At 41.0% G+C, this 19,732-nt stretch overlaps 1 protein-coding gene across 9 annotated transcripts in view; it reads left to right on the top strand.

Moving 5' to 3' along the window:
- MTCL1 (microtubule crosslinking factor 1) overlaps nucleotides 1-19,732 on the top strand; it is a 93,443-nt gene that overhangs the window by 35,596 nt on the left and 38,115 nt on the right. For 5 of the 9 annotated variants that reach the window (XM_081917983.1, XM_081917976.1, XM_081917982.1 and 2 more), the window contains exons 4-6: nucleotides 11,793-11,852; nucleotides 13,945-14,022; nucleotides 17,500-18,825. In XM_081917983.1, coding sequence (XP_081774109.1) covers nucleotides 11,793-11,852; nucleotides 13,945-14,022; nucleotides 17,500-18,825 — 1,464 coding nt within the window. The remainder of the gene's footprint in view (nucleotides 1-11,792; nucleotides 11,853-13,944; nucleotides 14,023-17,499; nucleotides 18,826-19,732) is intronic. The other 4 variants (XM_081917977.1, XM_081917979.1, XM_081917980.1 and 1 more) reach the window with 2 other exon arrangements.

The following is a 19,732-nucleotide window of genomic DNA, read 5'->3' on the forward strand; positions in this document are numbered from 1 at the left end:
TCTACTTCTGCTTCATTGACTATGCAAAAGCATTTGACTGTGTCAACCACAGCAAACTATGGCAAGTTCTTAAAAAAAGGGAGTGCCTGATTACCTCATCTGTCTCCTGAGAAATCTCTATGTGGGACAAGAAGCTACAGTTAGAACTGGATTTGGAATAACTGATTGGTTCAAAATTGGGAAAGGAGTACGATAAGGCTGTATATTGTCTCCCTGCTTATTTAACTTATATGTAGAATTCATCATGAGAAAGGCTGGACTGGATGAATCCCAAACCAGAATTAAGATTGCCAGAAGAAATATCAACAACCTCAGATATGCAGATGACACAACCTTGATGGCAGAAAGTGAGGAGGAATTAAAGAACCTTTTAATGAGGGTGAAAGAGGAGAGCGCAAAATATGGCCTGAAGCTCAACATCAAAAAAACTAAGATCATGGCCACTGGTCCCATCACCTCCTGGCAAATAGAAGGTGAAGAAATGCAGGCAGTGAGAGACTTTACTTTTCTTGGGCTCCATGATCACTGCAGATGGTGACAGCAGTCAAGAAATTAAAAGACACCTGCTTCTTGGGAGAAAAGCAATGACAAACCTAAATAGCATCTTAAAAAGCAGAGACGTCACCTTGCTGACAAATGTCCGTATAGTTAAAGCTATGGTTTTCCCAGTAGTGAAGTACAGAAGTGAGAGCTGGACCATAAAGAAGGCTGACCGCAGAAGAATAGATGCTTTTGAATTATGGTGCTGGAGTAGACTCTTGAGAGTCCCATGGACTGCAAGAAGATCAAACGTATCCATTCTTAAGGAAATCAGCCCTGAGTGCTCCCTGGAAGGACAGATTGTGAAGCTGAGGCTCCAATACTTTGGCCACCTCATGAGAAGAGAAGACTCCCTGGAAAAGACCCTGATGTTGGGAAAGATTGAGGGCACAAGGAGAAGGGGACGACAGAGGACGAGATGGCTGGACAGTGTTATTGAAGCTACCAGCATGAGTTTGACCAAACTGTGGGAGGCAGTGGAAGACAGGAGTAGCTGGTGTGCTCTGGTCCATGGGGTCATGAAGAGCAGGACACAACTAAACGACTAAACAACAACAACAACAACAGGGTTTAGGGTACGAAACATAATGACCTTATTCCAGTTTGTCTGGAGACCTTGTGCCTATTGACCTAATTCAGTATGTAAATGCTTCCAAGCCTGAGGGTAAACCTCCTATGTGGCTATTAGTGCCACACTGGCGACCCCTGTCCTAATGTATGAATACTTCGGTTTGCAGTTTTTATTTCCTTTATTAGGGATTTGGCTGCAAGGCACCTGGAACTGCATTTTCTGGCTTGTGTACAGTAACTTTGCTGAACATGCAATGTGTTTGAGGCTGCTCAGCAGTTTTAGAACTCTTTTCATCATAAATATACAGGAGTAAGGAACTGTAGAGCAAACCCAGCATGGCATATCTCTTTTCTTTATGAGTTAGTGGCTGCTGCATTAGATCATATTGGGCTTCCATCAATTTTCTGGTGCCATGATTTTTTGGGGAAACAGATGTTGTCCTAACTGGGATAGATGCAATGTGTAGGCTCTTTGTATCATATCAATGGGACTAGGAAATGTCAGTTGTTTGGGTTTTTTTTTAAAAAAAATGACAAAGAGAATCAAATACACTTTTTTGGAGGGGGGAACCCATCTGTCTTGAGAAACAATGGGGTGCACCTATGGGGGTGAAATCAAATCCCTTCATTAGCAGCACCAGAGTGACCTCTTTGGGGAACAAGCCTGAGCAGTGTGTGTGTGTGTGTGGAGGTCCTGGGCTGCCCAGATGGCAACACCCCCCTCTCAGTCTTGCTGATGTGGTCCAAAGGAAAGCAGAGCAATACATTTGGCTGCAGGAGTTGCTGGAAGGAGGCATACAAGGCACCATCCAACTGTCTCAGGAACTCCACTCCGGATTTCTGTAGAGTTTACTCCTTAGCCTTTTCTTCTCCTGAAGGTATCTTTCAAGGCAGCAGTGATTTAGGATCAGAGTTTTCCTTCTCCAAGATAGACTACCTTCCCATTAGCCTCATTGGGCTCAATCCACCAGAGTCTGTCTTTGCATGCAAGGGATGTCCCTAACTCACTTAGAGCTTGAGACCCATTGGCTACCCTCAACTGGTTTAGCCGGCCAGTTGATGCTGTTCCTGGGTGTGGCCGCAGTTGCATACTGACAACTTCTAGGAACCACAGGGGAGAGCCAAGTGCAGGGCAGGGACCAAAAGTGGACAAACTAAACCAGAAGGAGCATGACATGTCCCCCACCAGTGATACTACCCATCCCCTAACACCTCATACACCCCAAGTACAGACCATAAAGAAATAATGCTTCAAGCCTGAAAGTTGCCAGAAATACTAGCAATATCAGCATGTGCTATAAGAATAAGAACCCAGCTAGCAGAATGTACTCATATTTTTAACCTGCAGCAACTTTTCATTAATTTCATAACAATACAAAATTATAAATAAATTTATTGCAGATAAACGTACTGCAGTAAAACTGAGTACACAAAACTGCACATGTGCAGGCAAAATATATTTCCAGAAAAGAGGTTGATTGATCCCTGCACCCCCCCTTTTGAATCTAGAAATAATCAACAGTTCACAAAACAATTGGCTTTCAATAGAAAGAATTACCTAGCACAGCACAAAAGAAATATAATGACAAATGCATTCCTGTTTATTGTTTCAGTACAGTTTAAAGAAAATGCTGCATGGTGATTTGTTGCCTTGCTGGGCAGTGTATTTTTTCCTGATAAGTAGTGTGCCATGAATAGTGATTTATATTCAGCATTAACTCCTCGCCATTGCTTACAAAAGAAAACCTCAGAAATTTTAGTGGCATTATTTATGTTCTGGGGTTGCTTGGAGCCCTTTTAAGATGTTTGTTATGTAGCCTCCTCCACCAGAGGTACAGAGGGTGGCAACATGAGAACAGACCTTTTCTGTGGTGTCTCCCTGCTTGTGGAATGCTAAGGGACATACCTTTAGGCACCAAGCAAAAATATTCTCCTTCTGCAAGACACATATTTTTAAAAAGCTTCTCAAGTAGTTGCCTGCCGACTGCTCCATGTAGCTGGCAGGCAGCAAAACAAAACAAACAGAGCAACAAATAGGTGTATCCAAGAACTAGAAAATAAGATAGAAGCAGGAAAGGTACACTAAAAGGAAGGTAGAAACAGCTCTTTAGGATCCCAGGGATTCTTGTAGCCAGGGTCCAACAACTTATGTCTCAATCACCCATTTAGTTCACCCATTGGCAGCCAGGCTGACTCATTTCACAGAAATTGCTTGGATACCTGCATGTTTTGCTTCATATCTTTTTCTTAGGATGGCTAGCATATTTTGGGGGGGCTATTTATGTGCTCCTCTACTTTCCTTTGACCCACTGTTTTTAGAAAAAAATGTCAGGAGATCCTGTCACAAATATCTCATGTCTCGCCTAATTTGGTTCTCAGGGCAACTCCTAGAGTGCTTTCATACTTGAGGGTAGAATAGTTTTTGTGCATCTCTTCCACTATTTATGTTAATGGCTCATGGAAGGTTAAAGCATAAGAGAATGTGGAGCAGAGGCATTTGTGATGCAAATGACCATTCTTGTCAACACAAGTTTTGCATTTGCATCACAAAGCAAACTGAAGCAAGAGCCGCTTGTCTCTGCACTTTCTGTGGACACAAGCTCCAGAGTGGAGGAAGCAGCAGCAAGATCTGTAACTGGGGTTTCCTCCCTCATCACTTAGTGCAGACTAGACATAGCATGTGATCACTTCTGGTTGTTGTTCTTTTTTAACCAAAAGCAGCTTGGGGAGGCTGTGAGTTTAAGTGGAAGGTGTGTGTGTGTGTGTGTATACACATACACACTAAATGTTTTGTCATCTTGAGTTTCAGACAGTCTTTTCCAGCCTTGCCTGGAGGTGCTGGGGAATGAACCAGGGCCTTTTTGCATGCAAAGAATGCACTCTCTGACACTAAGCCTTTCCCACCCCCTGAGCCTTTTTTTTTTTTTGCTAGAATTTCCATGGACAATCTATGTGTTTTAAATTTACACAAGAGTGTTCTTGTTTAAGAATGTAATAGTCAAAACCAAGGACCACCAAGTCTAGGGTTCTTTGCAAGTATCTCCAAAACCAGCACACACTTCGTCTGCTGGAAATTGATCAAACGTCTGTCAGTCGACCTTCTGTCAATTTCTGTGACAAGTGGAAGTAAAGCATTGGCATTATGGCTAGTATGGCTAGTAGCTGTTAACCCTATTTTCAAGCCATCCACATTGGATGTCATCACTGCCTCCTGTGATAGCAAGTTCTGTAGTTTAACTCTGCACTGTGTGAAGAAGTGTTTTCTTTTATCTGTCCTGAACATTCCAACTTTCAGCTTATTTGGATGTCCATGTGTTCTAGTGCTTTGAGAGAGGGAGAAAACCTTTTGTGTACATCCCCATGCATACGTTTGTACTATTTTATCATGTCACCTCGTAGTCACCTCTTCTTTAAACCGAAAAGTCCCAAATGCTGCAACCTTTCTTCACTCCACCCCCTTGTTCATTTTCGTTGCCCTTTTCTGAACTTTTCCTAACTCTACAATATCTTTTTTCAGGTGAGGTAACCAGCACTGTGCACAATATTCCAAATATGGTTGCACCACATATTTGTATAACAGCATTATGATATTGACAAATGTACACTGTCCTCTGGGGTTGACTTATTGGGGTTACCGTACTATTTTGCTCCATAAGACGCACCTAGTTTTTAGAGGAGGAAAGGGGGAAAGCCCCATTTTGGGGGGGATCAGCTCACAGTTGTGCAGCTCCTTTTGCAGAGGGGAAAAGCCCCTTTTTTTTTAGGATCAGCTTAAAGTTGTTGAGCTTTACTTTGGGGTTCAACTCGCAGCTCTGCAGCTTCTTTAGGAAAGGAAAGGAGCCGTTTCTACAGTTTCCAGACAGATCAGCCAGTCACATGTCAATGGGGAAACAAACAGCCTCCGTCTGCAGAACATTCAACAATGGAGGCCTGGGCAAGGGGGCAGAGCCAGAAAGGAAGCCAGCGATTAACCACATATTCGTTCCATAAGACGCACAGACATTTCCCCATACTTTTTAAGAGGAAAAAAGTGTCTTATGGAGCGAAAAATACAGTATTTCTTAAAGTATGGGCTGGCCAACTCCAGTGGTATGTTCTGCTATCGGACCTTTGACTCTCTCTGTTGCTTTCATAGCAGTGATCATGTTAACATATGGATTTATAAACTTGGCTGTAATCTATCTGTGTTGGAGTATGCTGGGAAAAGAGAGATGGGAAAATGCAACAATCCTGAATTGTTAGACCTGCACAGATTTGTACACTTAAAACCATGGACTCATTTTTAGAAGCAAGTTTGGAAGGAAGTAATGAAAGTTGGATTGCCTGAAGCAGTTAAAAGATGGACTGGCAAAGCACTCAAGAATATAATAAAATATTAAAATATAATGGTGCCAAGGAAAGATGACTACATGTCTTTTCCACCTCTAATCTAATTCATATGTAGACTTACTTAAAGTGCACTCTACGTCTGGTGTTTTTTTGGCCTGACCGGGCATTCCTAGGTAAAAAGATTCCAGTTCATGCTTTGCCTCTGGAAGACTGAAAATTTGCGTCATTATTTTTAAGATGACTAGACTGTTGTTGTTTTTTTGTTTTGCATATTGTTTTACTTTACTGTCTTACATATTTTTATCTTGTACCCACTCTGGAATTGATTCTAATGTAAAACAGGTAATAAGTCACATAAATAAAGCCTGCAATCTTAGGTGCACTTATTTAAGTATAAGCCATTGTGGCACATTGAGACCTGGTTCTGATGCCTAGACTTTTCTTTTTCACCATTGTAGGAAATTTACTGAGCATTCCTATATGGAGCTGGGAAACATCTGAAACCAGGCTGCTTGCATTCATAGAGCTGAAACCTGTGGGCAGGTTTTCTTTGCCGCCTTTTGTCCAGTACTAGCTCCCTCTAAGGGGAGCATAGCAAGAATGGATCGAATGGCCTGCTCCAGTAATGGCCCCTTTTGGAACACTATTCTGTTTACTGTTGGTGAGAACACTGCAGGTGGTAACTTCTCAAATTCCCATGCCTTCAGAGGGTGCAGCAGGGCCCTCCAGTAGCAGAGCTCCTCTCTCTCCCCATGGGAGAACGCATCAGAGCCTGGTGGAGACGCCCCTGGCTAATCATAATCCTATCCAGCAGCTCTCCTTAGGGGACAAAGCTTGCACTGCTGAATTCTTTAACTGCTTGTTATTTTGCCACTTCTGACTGCAATTGAGTATCATTATAGCTTCTCTTATTGACAATTAAAGAAGTGATCACACATTTCAGTGCTGTTTACTTATGATCAAAAGTATCAAATTGCTGGTACATATTATTGTTTTATTTTATATTAAGTTTTCAATTAAATTAATACATAGGGACAGTTTTATATCTGCTTTACAGAATATTTCTATAATTCAACACATTTCTTTACATTTTTGTTCCATTTTTGTAAAAGAAGATGGACTATGGGACGCACCTCAGATAACACCCAATAGATCTTATATTATTAGGTTGATCAATATTCTTTTTTTGTTTCAGTAAGATTTACTCAGAGTAAACCCACTGAAATGAATGAACATTACTAAGTTAAGTTCATTAATTTCAATACAGTAAGTCTACTCTGAGTAAAACATAATTGAAGACCACTCACCAGTATTCAAAACCCCTTTTCTGAGATTTATTAATAATGCCATTGTAAGAAAGTTGTGACTGTTTCTGATCATTTGTATTATGCAATTTGGGAAGAATGAGGAATAGGAGAGAGAGAGAGAATGGGAAAGACAGCAGAAGCACTATTGCAGTAAACAGTGCTTTACAACTATAAGCAGATAGATGGTCAAGAGTAGATTATAAAGGTTATCTGGGGCATGTCCAGTGCAGAGGGGATTGTGTTGCTGCCTGTTTAATCTCTCAACTCCTTAGAATTTTACCTAATACTTCATAGAAAGTAGAGGTCCTTTTGATCCTGGAGCTTGAACTCAGAAAGTCATATTGAATATCGTATGAACAATTTGAAAATTACATCAAAAGTATCATTTTTTTAAAGAAATGTTTTTCGAATCTACTAACTCTGAACTTGGAAGAGACTGCAAATTACATCATTAGAAGAATAGGCAAAGATTTTTGGCATAGCACATTAGCATCTAGAATATCCTATTACAAGAAACTTTTAGAGGGTACTACACCTAAAAGGATTTATGAAAGTGCTGGTACAATATGTTCAGTTCTGAAATAAAAACAGCTGCTGCTCTGAATTTCTTGGAGAAATATTAAATAAACAATACTGCCTGGTTTTCTCTGAATTTTATTTTTATAGCAAATTTGCATAATTGATTGTAGTCCACATTACAGAATGAGGAGATCAAAATAAACAGTGGGTAAGTGCAAATAAATAGATCAGAGCAATTGGGAATACTAATAATTACACCCTATTTTACAAGATGATTAGGAAGAGGGATGAAAAGTTGGATTTGCAAGGTCCTGTGCACTATGTAAATCACAATGCTAGCCGTTGCTCCTTTCGCATTAATACATCCTGCAGTCAGACTGGTTGATGTGAACTTACTTTTCATATGCAAGGATTCTACATGTAGAAAGCCTTAACCATTATCAGTTTTTGCCTGACACTTGTCTATTGCAAGCATGAGTAGACAGGATCTGGATTTCAGGCTGCTTTGTTTCCCCCCAGCAATGAGCTTTCTGTGGGCAGACTATAAAGGATCTGTTGAAGGTCACCGGCTCCAATGATTGTCCTTTATGTAATGGTAGCTCTGCTGAGGGAGATATTAGAGTGGTGGGGGAGGAAAGGAAATAGGCAACAGCAATGGCATTTGCATCAACTTGATAGTGCAACATACACCTCATCTTGGAATCAGGCAATTCTTTGAAAGCCACTTAAAGTTCCATAATAGCCCATGGGTTTTGATTTCCTCTTTTGATGTGTGAACTTGAAGCAAAGCCACGGAACAGGAAGAACTGCAGCAAGGATGCCTGTAAAGTTGGAACTGAAAGAACAGACGCTCTATAGAGATTTCACATTTTTGCATCTGCTTCATTTAAGAGGGGAGCAGCACTCAGTATGACACACTTCCCATTGCACATCAATATGAGATCATGATTTTAACCGAACTGGATGGAGGAGGAAGGAAAATACCATGTCAATAATTTTGTTTCCGTCACACATTAAAGGGGTATAAAATGTGGTTTGCAATGTAATACAGAATATGTAAGAAAATGGAATATACCTCATACCATTTGCCAAATTAATGTTTTCAGTGATGATTTGAAGAGAGTCAGATGTTACAGAAATTTCACTGAATGAAATGGAGATGTACCCACACTGGATATGTTCACAGACTGAGTGTGCACAGTGGGCTGAGTCTACATTGAAGACTGAGTCTTCAGTTGGTGATTGTTTTCCATCAGAGGAAGACTCCTTTGTCTTTTTAACTACCAGCGAGTTGAGGGACGGAGACCCACCCATTTGCTGGCTGGCATAGAGCCACTTCTTTGTTACCCAAATGGCCCAGGTCTCTCTGCTTCACCAGCCTGGGAGCTGACATAGGGAAGGAGCACCCTCCCCCCCCACACACTTTTCCTTAGCTGGTACCAGTGGTGCAGCTGTGAATGTGCTTATGGCTGCACTACTCTACCAAGCGTTTACAATCCCTAAATTGGGATGCACTTGGTCCCTTTGTTACCATCACATTGTGCTGGCCTTGCTGTTAGCACATCATGACAATAGGCTTTGTGATAAATGAAAAATACGATGTGGCAGTCCATCTTTTTGATATGCATACGGTTGAAGTTTAACATTTTTTTGTTAGATAAGGGAAAAGATTCTTGTATATAAGGATTTAACTGTAGGAGGTTTTTAAATTAGGTACCAGAAGCTTGATCTGGAAACTCCCACGAAATTCCCACCACTTTTACTTAGCCCATGGAGATTTTGGCTACCCTCTGGACTTACGATGCAACTAGAACAAATGAGGTTATGAGACTACTTTTTCAGTGTGGCTTAACAATCAATCCGTCTTCCCAGGGATTCTTGGAAATTATAGCTCTCCAAGGGCAATAGGATTTGTCTAACAAACTACAGTTCCCAGGATTCTTACACCACTGTTAAAGTGGTGTAATAATGTTTTAAATATATAATGCAGATGTAGCCCCATACTTCCTGTTATTACTGGATATTGGGAACTAGATTTCAGAGAAGTCATGTTACTAAATTGGCTGCTAAAAATATCTTCTAAGGCCTAAATGAGAACGCTAGCATGTATGAAGATTGTATTTAGCATTAGCCAAAACTGTTGACTATAAATGTAGCCTAAGGTATTGATTATATATTTAGCAAAGCTATTAATTACGGTGTACTGTATTAAAGTCTAACAATGTGTAGAGCAACGTAATCATTTAAGAGCCTAGCTGCAGAGTAGTATATAAAATAGATGAAGGACTACCAAAAAAATTGCTGTTAAAATAAGGCCTATAGCAGTTACTCTTCTCTTACCAGTGTGCTTGGATGTGATTCTGGATTGTGCTTCATATTGCATTAAGCAGTTTATTTTCTGGGTAAAATATATTTGTGAGTCTTTTATGTATGGAAGCTGAGAAATAAGTAATGGTCATCCTGGTATAAATCCCATTTGTGACCTACTCTGAATTTTCTAGCACAACATTGCAAAACATATTATGTTTCTAAATAGTATGGTGTTCAAAAAACACTTCTTCTCTTGGACAAGGTTTGCAACATACAGCAATAACAAATCACAGTAATCTTAAAAGCAGATTAACATTTTGAACATGCAGGGAATAAAAATAAATTGTAGAGTATTTTGAGCATATGCTGCTGTATATGAGTGAACTGTAAATAGCTATGATGGTCAGAACACAGGGGAAATGGGATTAATTGTAATCCCACAGCATTTGAGCAGCTAAAATCATCCAATAGCCGGGGGGGGGGGGGCGGATGTCAATTGATCATTTTGAAACTCATTCGAATATATTTTTGCTTTAGAAAAAGCAGACAGACAGGAAGAAAACTGCAACAATCTTATTTACAGCTAATGGCCAAACATTACAGATGTTTCTACTAATCTTTGCATATTTGAGTCTAAGAATATATTTACAAAAGCAAGCCTATTTGCAGTGCAATCTTATGCCCACCTACTCAAAAGTAATTCCCATTAAATTCAATGAAATTTATTCCCAGGTAATTGGGAATGCAGCCATAGTTCAATATATTGACCTGGTGTGAACAACATGGTAAGCCAATTTATGGCTTTCTGGCCCTGCAAAAATGTGCAGGCTCCTGGAGATGATCTCACAAACACTTCGTTCCTTCCTGGTCCTTTTTGTTGCCATGCTCCACTGAGCAAAGGTTTAGTTTAGCTTACCATCCAAATGTGGACTCCTGTCTTCTCACTAACCATGAGTTTGGCTTCTCGTGTTGTGTGAACCAGGCAAATGTCACAACTCCTGAATTCTTTAGTGGACCTGCATCATGCTTTTATTTACATACACAAACAAACACACACTATGTTTAGGGTAATTGAAAAATCCATGCAACATTGCCACTATCAGTTAGGCTCATTCAGAAGCATGTGGGCTTCTGTCCATCACCTCCCCTCTCAAGTCAAATCATGCTTATTATTACCACATTCACAGTGTACTTATTTAAGCAAAAACACAGCATTATATGCAATTAATTCCTACACATAGATGATCCATTGTAATTAATGGAACTTATTTAGTCATATTTATTAATTTAATTTGATGCTACTCTGAGAAGCATTGGATACAGGCCTTAAATTACAACAGAGGTCACCAATCGTTTTGGACTAGAGGGCAAAATTTTGAATTTTGAGAAAGTGCTGTGGGCACAAGTGAACAAAATAGCTACCATTGGAGGCAGAGCTGTTGTATTCTGCTCATTATGAGTTTGAATTGAAAGCATAACACAAAATTAAAGTCATAGTCATTGCTGTTTCCCTATCCTGTGGGAGAATACTTGCCATGCGACATTAGCTACCTCATGCTGGTCCTGACTGGGGAGTTCAAACAACTGATTTCTCCTACACGCACACCTATAACAACAGGGAGCATTATCCAGTACCAGGAAAAATATACAAAATGGCTACACCACACTCACTTTTTTGCATACAAGATACAGAGCACAGACACACATGCATCTCTCCCTCTTTTTCATAGGCCACACATTCATACATTCCTCCCTTAAACACAACACATGTCCATCTCTCCCTCTCATATATATAGGTGTCTGCAGTAAATAAAAAATTGTGTGTGTGTGTGTGTGTTAAATGTTAAAAGGTTGGAGCAGACTAGCAGGGAAAGCTTCTGCTACTGCAACCGTTTAGCTGAATCTGACACCAACTTTTTTTTTAATGAAAGCTGGGAATCTGGGGGTTGGGGTTTACTCCAGGGGCAGCACAGAAGGCTTCACAGGTGCCATGGTGCCCGCATGTGTTGGGTTGGCAATCCCTGGAACAATGTTTAAACTCCTTGTTAATGTCAAAGGCTTGTGAGGGAGGGAGAGAAAAAGCTTTTCAGGCTTCAGGGGTTAAAATGTCATGACTGTACTAGAGAACTTTATGCTGATCCACTGCATTGATTCACTTTGATGACCTCTCCCTAAAACTTTGTGTTATTAATTAGGTCTCAATTGTGTGTTTCTTAGAGCTCCCTGAAGAGAAGAGGCAGCAGGGATATTCACAAAGAAAAGAAGGCATTTGCTCAGGTATCTGTTTCCAACCAAGTATATGTTTTACAAAGTCCACATGAAGATTGGCCGGGCAAATTGATGCTGTTCCTCTGTGTGCCCAGGCGCAGTGAGCCTGCTACCCCTAAAGCGTGGAGGATGAGAAGCAAAATAGCCACAGTACAACGATCTGGCATCAAACAAGCCACAACTTTTCTTGATTACAGGTGTACATAGGCTCAGGCTTTGGCACTGAGTACACTGAATCATCCAATCCATCTGCTGGCTGGTTACAATTTGGGGTTGATACTGAGTTAGGATTGACTTATGTCATACATCAAATAGGAACAGCCCCTCAGGATCACCACCCTAGGGAGTTCTATGGCCCTCAGCCCCCATCTGGGCATTTGGACAGAAGGACCTCCCTAGGATCCATTCAGTGTGACACCCTGTTAGCTTAGAGTAGGGAGAGGCTAAGACTTCTGACTCCACCCCTTGATTAAGGATCCCACCCAATGCTTTATCCGCCAAAAGGTGTGACGGTTGCTATGAGGTAATAAAAAAACCCAGACGGATCCAGTTTGCTTGGAGGAAAAATCCCTCACCTTGCATAGCAAAGTGTTCCCGCAGACCCACCTGAAACTCTGCCGAAAAAGGGAGAGAGGGTGGGAGATCATTATTCAATTGAGCTGCGCGCAGAAAAAGAGACAAACCTATTTAATGTCCAAGGAATGGATCTGAGTGAAGACCCCCCCCCCACCAGGGAGACCCCAGTTGGGTCTGCCCCTCTCCCAAGGACATGCAGCCAAGGACATGGCCAGATTCACAGGCAGGCTAAATTTAAATCCCACGATTAGTGGGAAAGGATGGGAGTTCTCCTGCCAGTTGTTAAGGAGCCAGATAAGAGGTGTCATGCCATGCTACAACTGACACCTCACAGGGGAAAGGTAAGCAGGATTTACAATTTTTTTAAACGCTAAAGTTGTCAGAACCTCCTTAAAATCAAATTACAATTCAGAATTGCTTGTAGTTTTTATATAATACGGACCTTTGATTCCCACCCACACCCCTGCTTCTGTCATGTCTATAGACAAAAGCTGAAACTTTTCTTATGGAAAATAAAGCACCTTGTCTCAAAGTATTTGGAGCAAAGAGAGCTCAGGGACATTCACTAAATTTATCCTTGGTGCCAAGGTTTTTGTGCTAATGAGCATCTTGGCACTTCACACATTGAAACAACACATAGTGTGTTATTCTCTCAGAGTTTGAGGCATTGTTTTTTCATGAGAGCTGAACAGCATGTGATAGCAAGATATCCATTTCTTTCCACCGGATTAAAATAGAAAAGTTAAAGCCATCCACTTGCCTCACTTGCATTCAATTTTTATTAAATTCCTAAAGTGTGGATTTCCTCAGTACTCTTGGTTTAGAATTCTACTCCTATCCTGTAAAGAAACCCCACCCCCCAGTTTTTATACAATTAGTTGTTATATAGATTGAGCACATGCATTAGATTTCCAATCAGTGGTTGTGTTTCAACTATCAAATCTCAAATTAATAAGCCTCTGTATGCACAAGTTTCATGCACCTGTATGATTAATCTGACTGTTGCCAATGGAAGCTGAAGACAATGACAGGCAGATAAAGATGCTGTGAGTCTCCATGTTACCGCTCACTGTAGACTGTATCTGGACTATATTTTCCACCTACATTTGTCCTTTTCCAAATACAGTAAAGTTACTTTCAAACAACTGAGAGCCAGCCATACAACAGAGCTGTTAAGCAAACAGAGGCCAGAAAACCAATTTAATATTCCTAGATGAATAAAGATGTCTTAACTTGGAGCCTCAAAGCTTGTGGTGTCAATGAAGTTTTCTTTCCTCCTTGAAAGATTGACAACATGTTCCCCATTATATGATCAGCTGAGGGAAAGTGGCATTTCTGTTCCTTCTATAAACACATATACTTGTCTGGATCTTAGTTCTTAAGTGTTTTTTGTCACTTACATTAAGGTACTCAGTTTTTTTGGATCAAATATTAGGTTTAAAAAATCCAATGATGTGAAAACAAAGAGAGTGTTAGCTATACTTCTCTGCATTTAGTTTTATTGAAAAAAAAAGTTTCTGTTCAGCAGAGCTGCAGAATGGAGCTTCTTGGAAAGTGCCAGGCAGCAGTCAGGACACAAAGAAAACTGTTTCTTCAGCGCAAGGTAGGATTATTGGCACCTGCCCAATTTCCTGGGCACCAGCTATGCTGCCATCTCATCCAGCTTACAGCCCAGTAAGTGCATAGCCATATTCTGCCTGGCAAAGACCATTGAGGAGGTGACAGGAGTTGGAAGATTTGATTTTCATCCCTTTCTCTTCAGGTCTACCTACTGGTCAAAGATACAGATATATATATATATATATATTTATATACATTTTGCAGTATGAGCAAGCCCTCAATTTCATCACAGCTTCTGCGCTGCAATCCTAATTTGTTCATGTTCCTCTTTCTGCCCCCCCCCCTCATTTTTGCATCTGGTGTACATTGCAAGCTCTTTGGCGGCTAATGTATCTGTATGTAGAACTCTCTTCAAAATGCAGAGTACACATTGTGTAAAATTAGCTGACATGCCTATACCCTGTATGTGCCCAGATTCTGTGAAGAAGACCTCATCAACATACAGAGGTTGGATGAGGAGGTGGTAATGGGCATGTAATGACCTTCTCGTGGATGCACTGACTGAATTTTGCATGAACAGTTCTAGAGTTGGGGCCAATATAAGGGGCAAAACAATGCAAACACGCCTTATGCCTGGGGGGTGGGGTTGGATTAGGTAGATGTCCCCACCACCAGCAGCTCAACCAGCCTGCCACTATACATCCTGCAGGCCAAATGGAGCTGGGTGAGCAGTATTCCTTCTGGTGGTATTCCCACCAGCAGGGGCCAATGAAACTCCAAAGCAGGGCATTCTGATGGCAAGGAAGGGATGGTGTTGATCACAGATAAGACAAGAGAACAGCTTTTCCTAGTTAGATGGGGGTGATGGGAGTTGTAGTTCAAAACATCTGTAGGTCATCAAGTTGGAGAAGGCTGCTGTAGATGATTTCTAAGAGAAACTGGATCCCACAACCAGTGGAAGTTCATATCTGATAAACGAGACTGTCTAATAGATCAGAGCAGCTAATCTGTCACTTTAAGATTGGTTCACATTACAGATTTATCTGGTAACAAATGAGCTAACTTCAATTTCTAATATAGCCAATGCATGGGACTTTTATTTGCATATTCTGTGCTATAATCCTGTTATTTTCCTGCTGCTTAGCATTTAATAGCTCTGCCTTGCTACCAGAGATGGTCCTTTAATTAGCATGCCGTTTGGTAATGAGCATATGCTTACTTAATATTTCTTTATGTATTTCTCACAATATTTAAGGCTCTGTGCATGAAAAAAGGGAAAATGGAAAATGCTAAATTAACCTTACCCAGATTTAACATAAGATGTCAACAAACAATCCTAATCGTTCTAATTGAAATAAGATATATGTTGTCGAACATTTTGATTTTGTTAACTGATGTTGCCATATGTTTTTCTCTCTGCAAACATGCATACATAACACACACACATTTATTTACATCTATCATAATTTGTTACTTTTGCACTAATTGGGATATACCATTTGAGAAGTTTTAGTTAAGGAAGTTAACCTCAGACTGCAATTCTATACACACTTACCTAGAAGTCAGTCTCACTGAACTTAACGAGGCTTACTTTTTAATAGACATGTATGTGTAGGTTTATACTATTAAGGTACAGTGGTGCCCCGCAAGACGAACGCCTCGCAAGACGGAAAACCCGCTAGACGAAAGGGTTTTCTGTTTTGGAGGCGCTTCGCAAAACGAATTTCTCTATGGGGTTGCTTCGCAAGACGAAAATGTCTTGCGAGTTCCTGCGGTTTTTCCCCCTCCCCCCCTTTCCCTAAGCCGCTAAGCCGCTTATCAGCTGATCCGCTGATAAGCCACTTAACAGCTGATCGCTAAAAGCCGCTAAACCGCTAATAGTGCTAATCCACTAAGCTGTCAATGGGCTTGCTTCGCAAGACGAAAAAAACCGCTATACGAAGAGCCTCACGGAACGTATTAATTTCGTCTTGCGAGGCACCACTGTACAATAATTTTTAACATGCATAGGGAATCTAAGTCTAAGTTCTTTGGAGATCACTCGTGGCTGAGTAAGATTGTCTTCCATGAATATGGTCTTAACAGTGTGTCCGTAAGTGACTATGGAGGCCAATTCTGGATCCACATGTCCTTCCACAGTTGGAACATAGGTTTCTGGGCAGGAGTTGATCACTATGAGTCTAAGTGCCTTTCATATGTCTGCCTTAAATTACTATATGCTTATAGAAATCTTGAGCTCCCTCTGCCAATACACTCTTTAATGGAGCAGACATCACTAGGAGATGCATGGGAGCTACATTGCTCCCATAAATGTAATGTATAAACAGGGACTTTATTACTGAAGGTGGAAGTAAATGTCAGCTCTGCCCATGGACACCATTTTTTCCACATGTGTGTGACATCTCTCATTTTATTTTATTAGTTTTGATCAAACAGAAGCTGCAATCTTACATGTCACTGCAGACCTTCTAAAGCAGGTGTGGGGAACCTCTGGCATGTGGGACATACTGGGATTTGCTATAAGATACTTTATACTGGATTTTGTAGCAGCTGATTTTCAGTTATAAGTGGCAATAATACTGGACTCCTATAAAATCAAGGGACATGGGTGGCACTGTGGGTTAAACCACAGAGCCTAGGGCTTGCTGATCAGAAGGTCGGCAGTTTGAATCCCCGCAACGGGTGAGCTCCCGTTGCTCGGTTTCTGCTCCTGCCAACCTAGCAGTTCGAAAGCATGTCAAAGTGCAAGTAGATAAATAGGTACCGTTCTGGCAGGAAGGTAAACAGCATTTCCATGCACTGCTCTGGTTCACCAGAAGTGGCTTAGTCATGCTAGCCACATGACCTGGAAACTGTAGGCCAGCTCCCTTGGCCAATAAAACAAGATGAGCGCCACAACCCCAAAGTCGTCCGTGACTGGACCTAATGGCCAGGGGTCCCTTTACCTTTTACCTATAAAATCAACAAAACTTCTATACTTATTAAGTATCACACAGTGCTGCAATGATTTATTGAACCATTTCCTACACTGGAAGATAGCCATGTACACTTCAGTGTGCATGACGGATTAAAGCCTCACATAGTGAGGGTTATGCAGCTCACAGAAAAAGTGTGTACAGAATTACACTGTTGCTTGCAAACTTTGGGCCTTCTTTGGGGTGGCATGCATAATTTTTTGTGGAAGGGCTTCTAAACTTAGAAACTAATAATTTGTTCATTTTGTAGTAGCTGAAAACATGTGCAATCTCTGAAAGATTTGTATTTGTAGCTGTTATTTTTCTGAGAATCTATAAGGTGGCAATTTTTCCACACTTAACCAGCTGTGCATTCATTGAATGTGTGTGTGTGTGTGTGTGTGAGAGAGAGAGAGAGAGAGAGAGAGAGAGGGGGGGGGGGAGAAGGATGTTGAGCTACTACTCACATCTTCCCTATACCTGCTTTATGGAGTTACAGCCATTGTGTTTGTATTTTAAACAATTTCCTCTTTCTCTCTTCATTTTTGGGATATTTTTCTTGGCAGGAAGACAGCGCTGATTTAAAGTGCCAGCTTCAGTTTGCCAAAGAAGAAACAGCATTGATGCGTAAGAAGATGGCCAAACTAGGCAGGGAGAAAGATGAACTGGAACAAGAACTTCAAAAGTACAAGTCTATCTATGGAGATGTGGAAAGTCCACTCCCTATTGGGGAAGCTGGAGGACCACCCAGCACAAGAGAAGCTGAACTGAAGCTTCGTCTGAAACTAGTAGAAGAGGAAGCTAACATTCTGGGGAGAAAATTAGTGGAGCTGGAGGTAGAAAACAGAGGTATTAAGGCTGAGATGGAGGATATGAGATGCCAGTATGAGAGAGCATGTTTAAGCCAGGACCATGTTTCAAGCATTCCTACCTCACCTTATGGTGACTCTCTGGAGTCAGCAGCAGAGCTTCGCCGTCATTTGCAGTTTGTAGAAGAAGAGGCAGAACTGCTGAGGAGATCGATCTCTGAAATTGAAGATCATAATAAGCAGTTAACAAATGAATTAAATAAATTCAAATTTGAGCCTGGACAAGAGTCTGGCTGGCTTGATGAAAATGCTTCCAAGTGCAGTGGATCCTTACAAGAAGAGTTAAAATCTGCTCGAATTCAAATCAATGAACTGAGTGGGAAAGTGATGAAACTCCAGTATGAGAATCGTGTATTGATATCCAATGTACAGCGCTATGATCTTGCCTCACATCTAGGCCTGAGGACTTCAAGCCCTAGGGACAGTGATGCTGAGAGTGATGCAGGGAAGAAAGAGTGTGACAACGAAGAGGGCCATCTACCTCAACCAAAGAGAGAGGGACCCATTGGGGGTGAAAGTGACTCAGAAGATGTATATGAAAAGACATCGGGTTTTGGGAGTGGGAAGCCATCAGAAGTTAGTGATCTTTGTTCTACTGAACTAACAAGGGCCAAAGAGGATACAGAGTCTTTGGTCAGCATCAGGCGTGAGGCTGAAAGGCTTGAAAGAGCTGTTGACCGTCTCATCATTGACACGGATAGTTTAATATATGAATCAAAAGTGCACATAACCAGCAGTACTTCCTCTGAGCAAGGTCTGGAAAAAGATGAAGGAAAACCGGAGAGTAAGAATGAGCCGGAACTTTTGGATAATATTAATTCAAGAATGAAAAATTTCCAGAAAGAACTGCAAACTTTCCTAGAGAAGGTTGACAGTATTGGGGAAGGCCTCAAAGACCAAATGGAAGACCTTTCCCCTCTCCCTCACCTTACAGAATCCTCTAGTTTTCTCTCCACAATGACATCTTTATCCCGAGACTCACCCATTGGTAACCAGGGAAAGGAGCTAATTTCAGATTTTCAGGTAGGTGGACTTCTTGTTTGTCACCTCACTTCTTTTTTTTTAAATTCTTTCCTGCTGCACTGGTGCTATTTTTACACATGGCTGCTTTGTTATGATTTTGAAATATAAATGATAAAACTTTTTTTTAGGTTTTTATCTTCTACTTTGCTACAGAGGCTGTTCCTCATGGCAAAAAAAGCTAACAGAAGCTAAAGGCATCTGAATCTTTTCATTTTCTCCGTCCTTGATCTGCTATATTCATGGCCATTTTGTTCTGATGTCAAACTTTTTAAAAAAGTTACTGAGAGGCACCATCACAAAACATTTTCTTTTCATACGCCATTAGCAGCTTTGCTAATGAATGTGTAAATTACCTTTTCCCCTCCTGTTATTCTGATTCCTTGAATGAAATGTGTTCTCAAAAGGTCTTGCTAAACATAAAAATCCAAAATAAAATAAGATATTCTTGCAAAGCCTGCTTGCAGCTCTCTCACATAACCGAGGGGTGAGCAAAGAAGCACTGTAGCCAGCGAAGGACTGCCTTTCGTAACCCGTTTCCCCTGGGCTCATGTCTATACTGCCACAGCTGCCACACTGGATATGGCTTTTCTGCACAGCACAAGTAAGGATGGAAGAGCCTTGTATCCCCATATCCTCCATAACTTGTATGCTTGCTGTTGGTTTGACTCATGCATCCTCATTGCATGCGCCTCATAACCAGTGTGCATTCTTTCCCCTCTCTTTCTCTTTTTTGCTTTTCAGATATTTCAGCCCATTATTTTGCTCATCCTCATTTTAGTTCTGTTCTCTTCACTTTCTTATGCCACTGCATTTAAGTTGGTTTTTCTGTTCATGCTTTTCTTTGTCTTGTAGTTTTTTCAGTCGTCTACCTTACCCATTTTTGTTTCTTTTATTTCCTCCTGTCCTT

This window comes from Podarcis melisellensis, assembly GCF_964234715.1.
Source record: "Podarcis melisellensis genome assembly, chromosome: 7".
NCBI lineage: Eukaryota > Metazoa > Chordata > Lepidosauria > Squamata > Lacertidae > Podarcis > Podarcis melisellensis.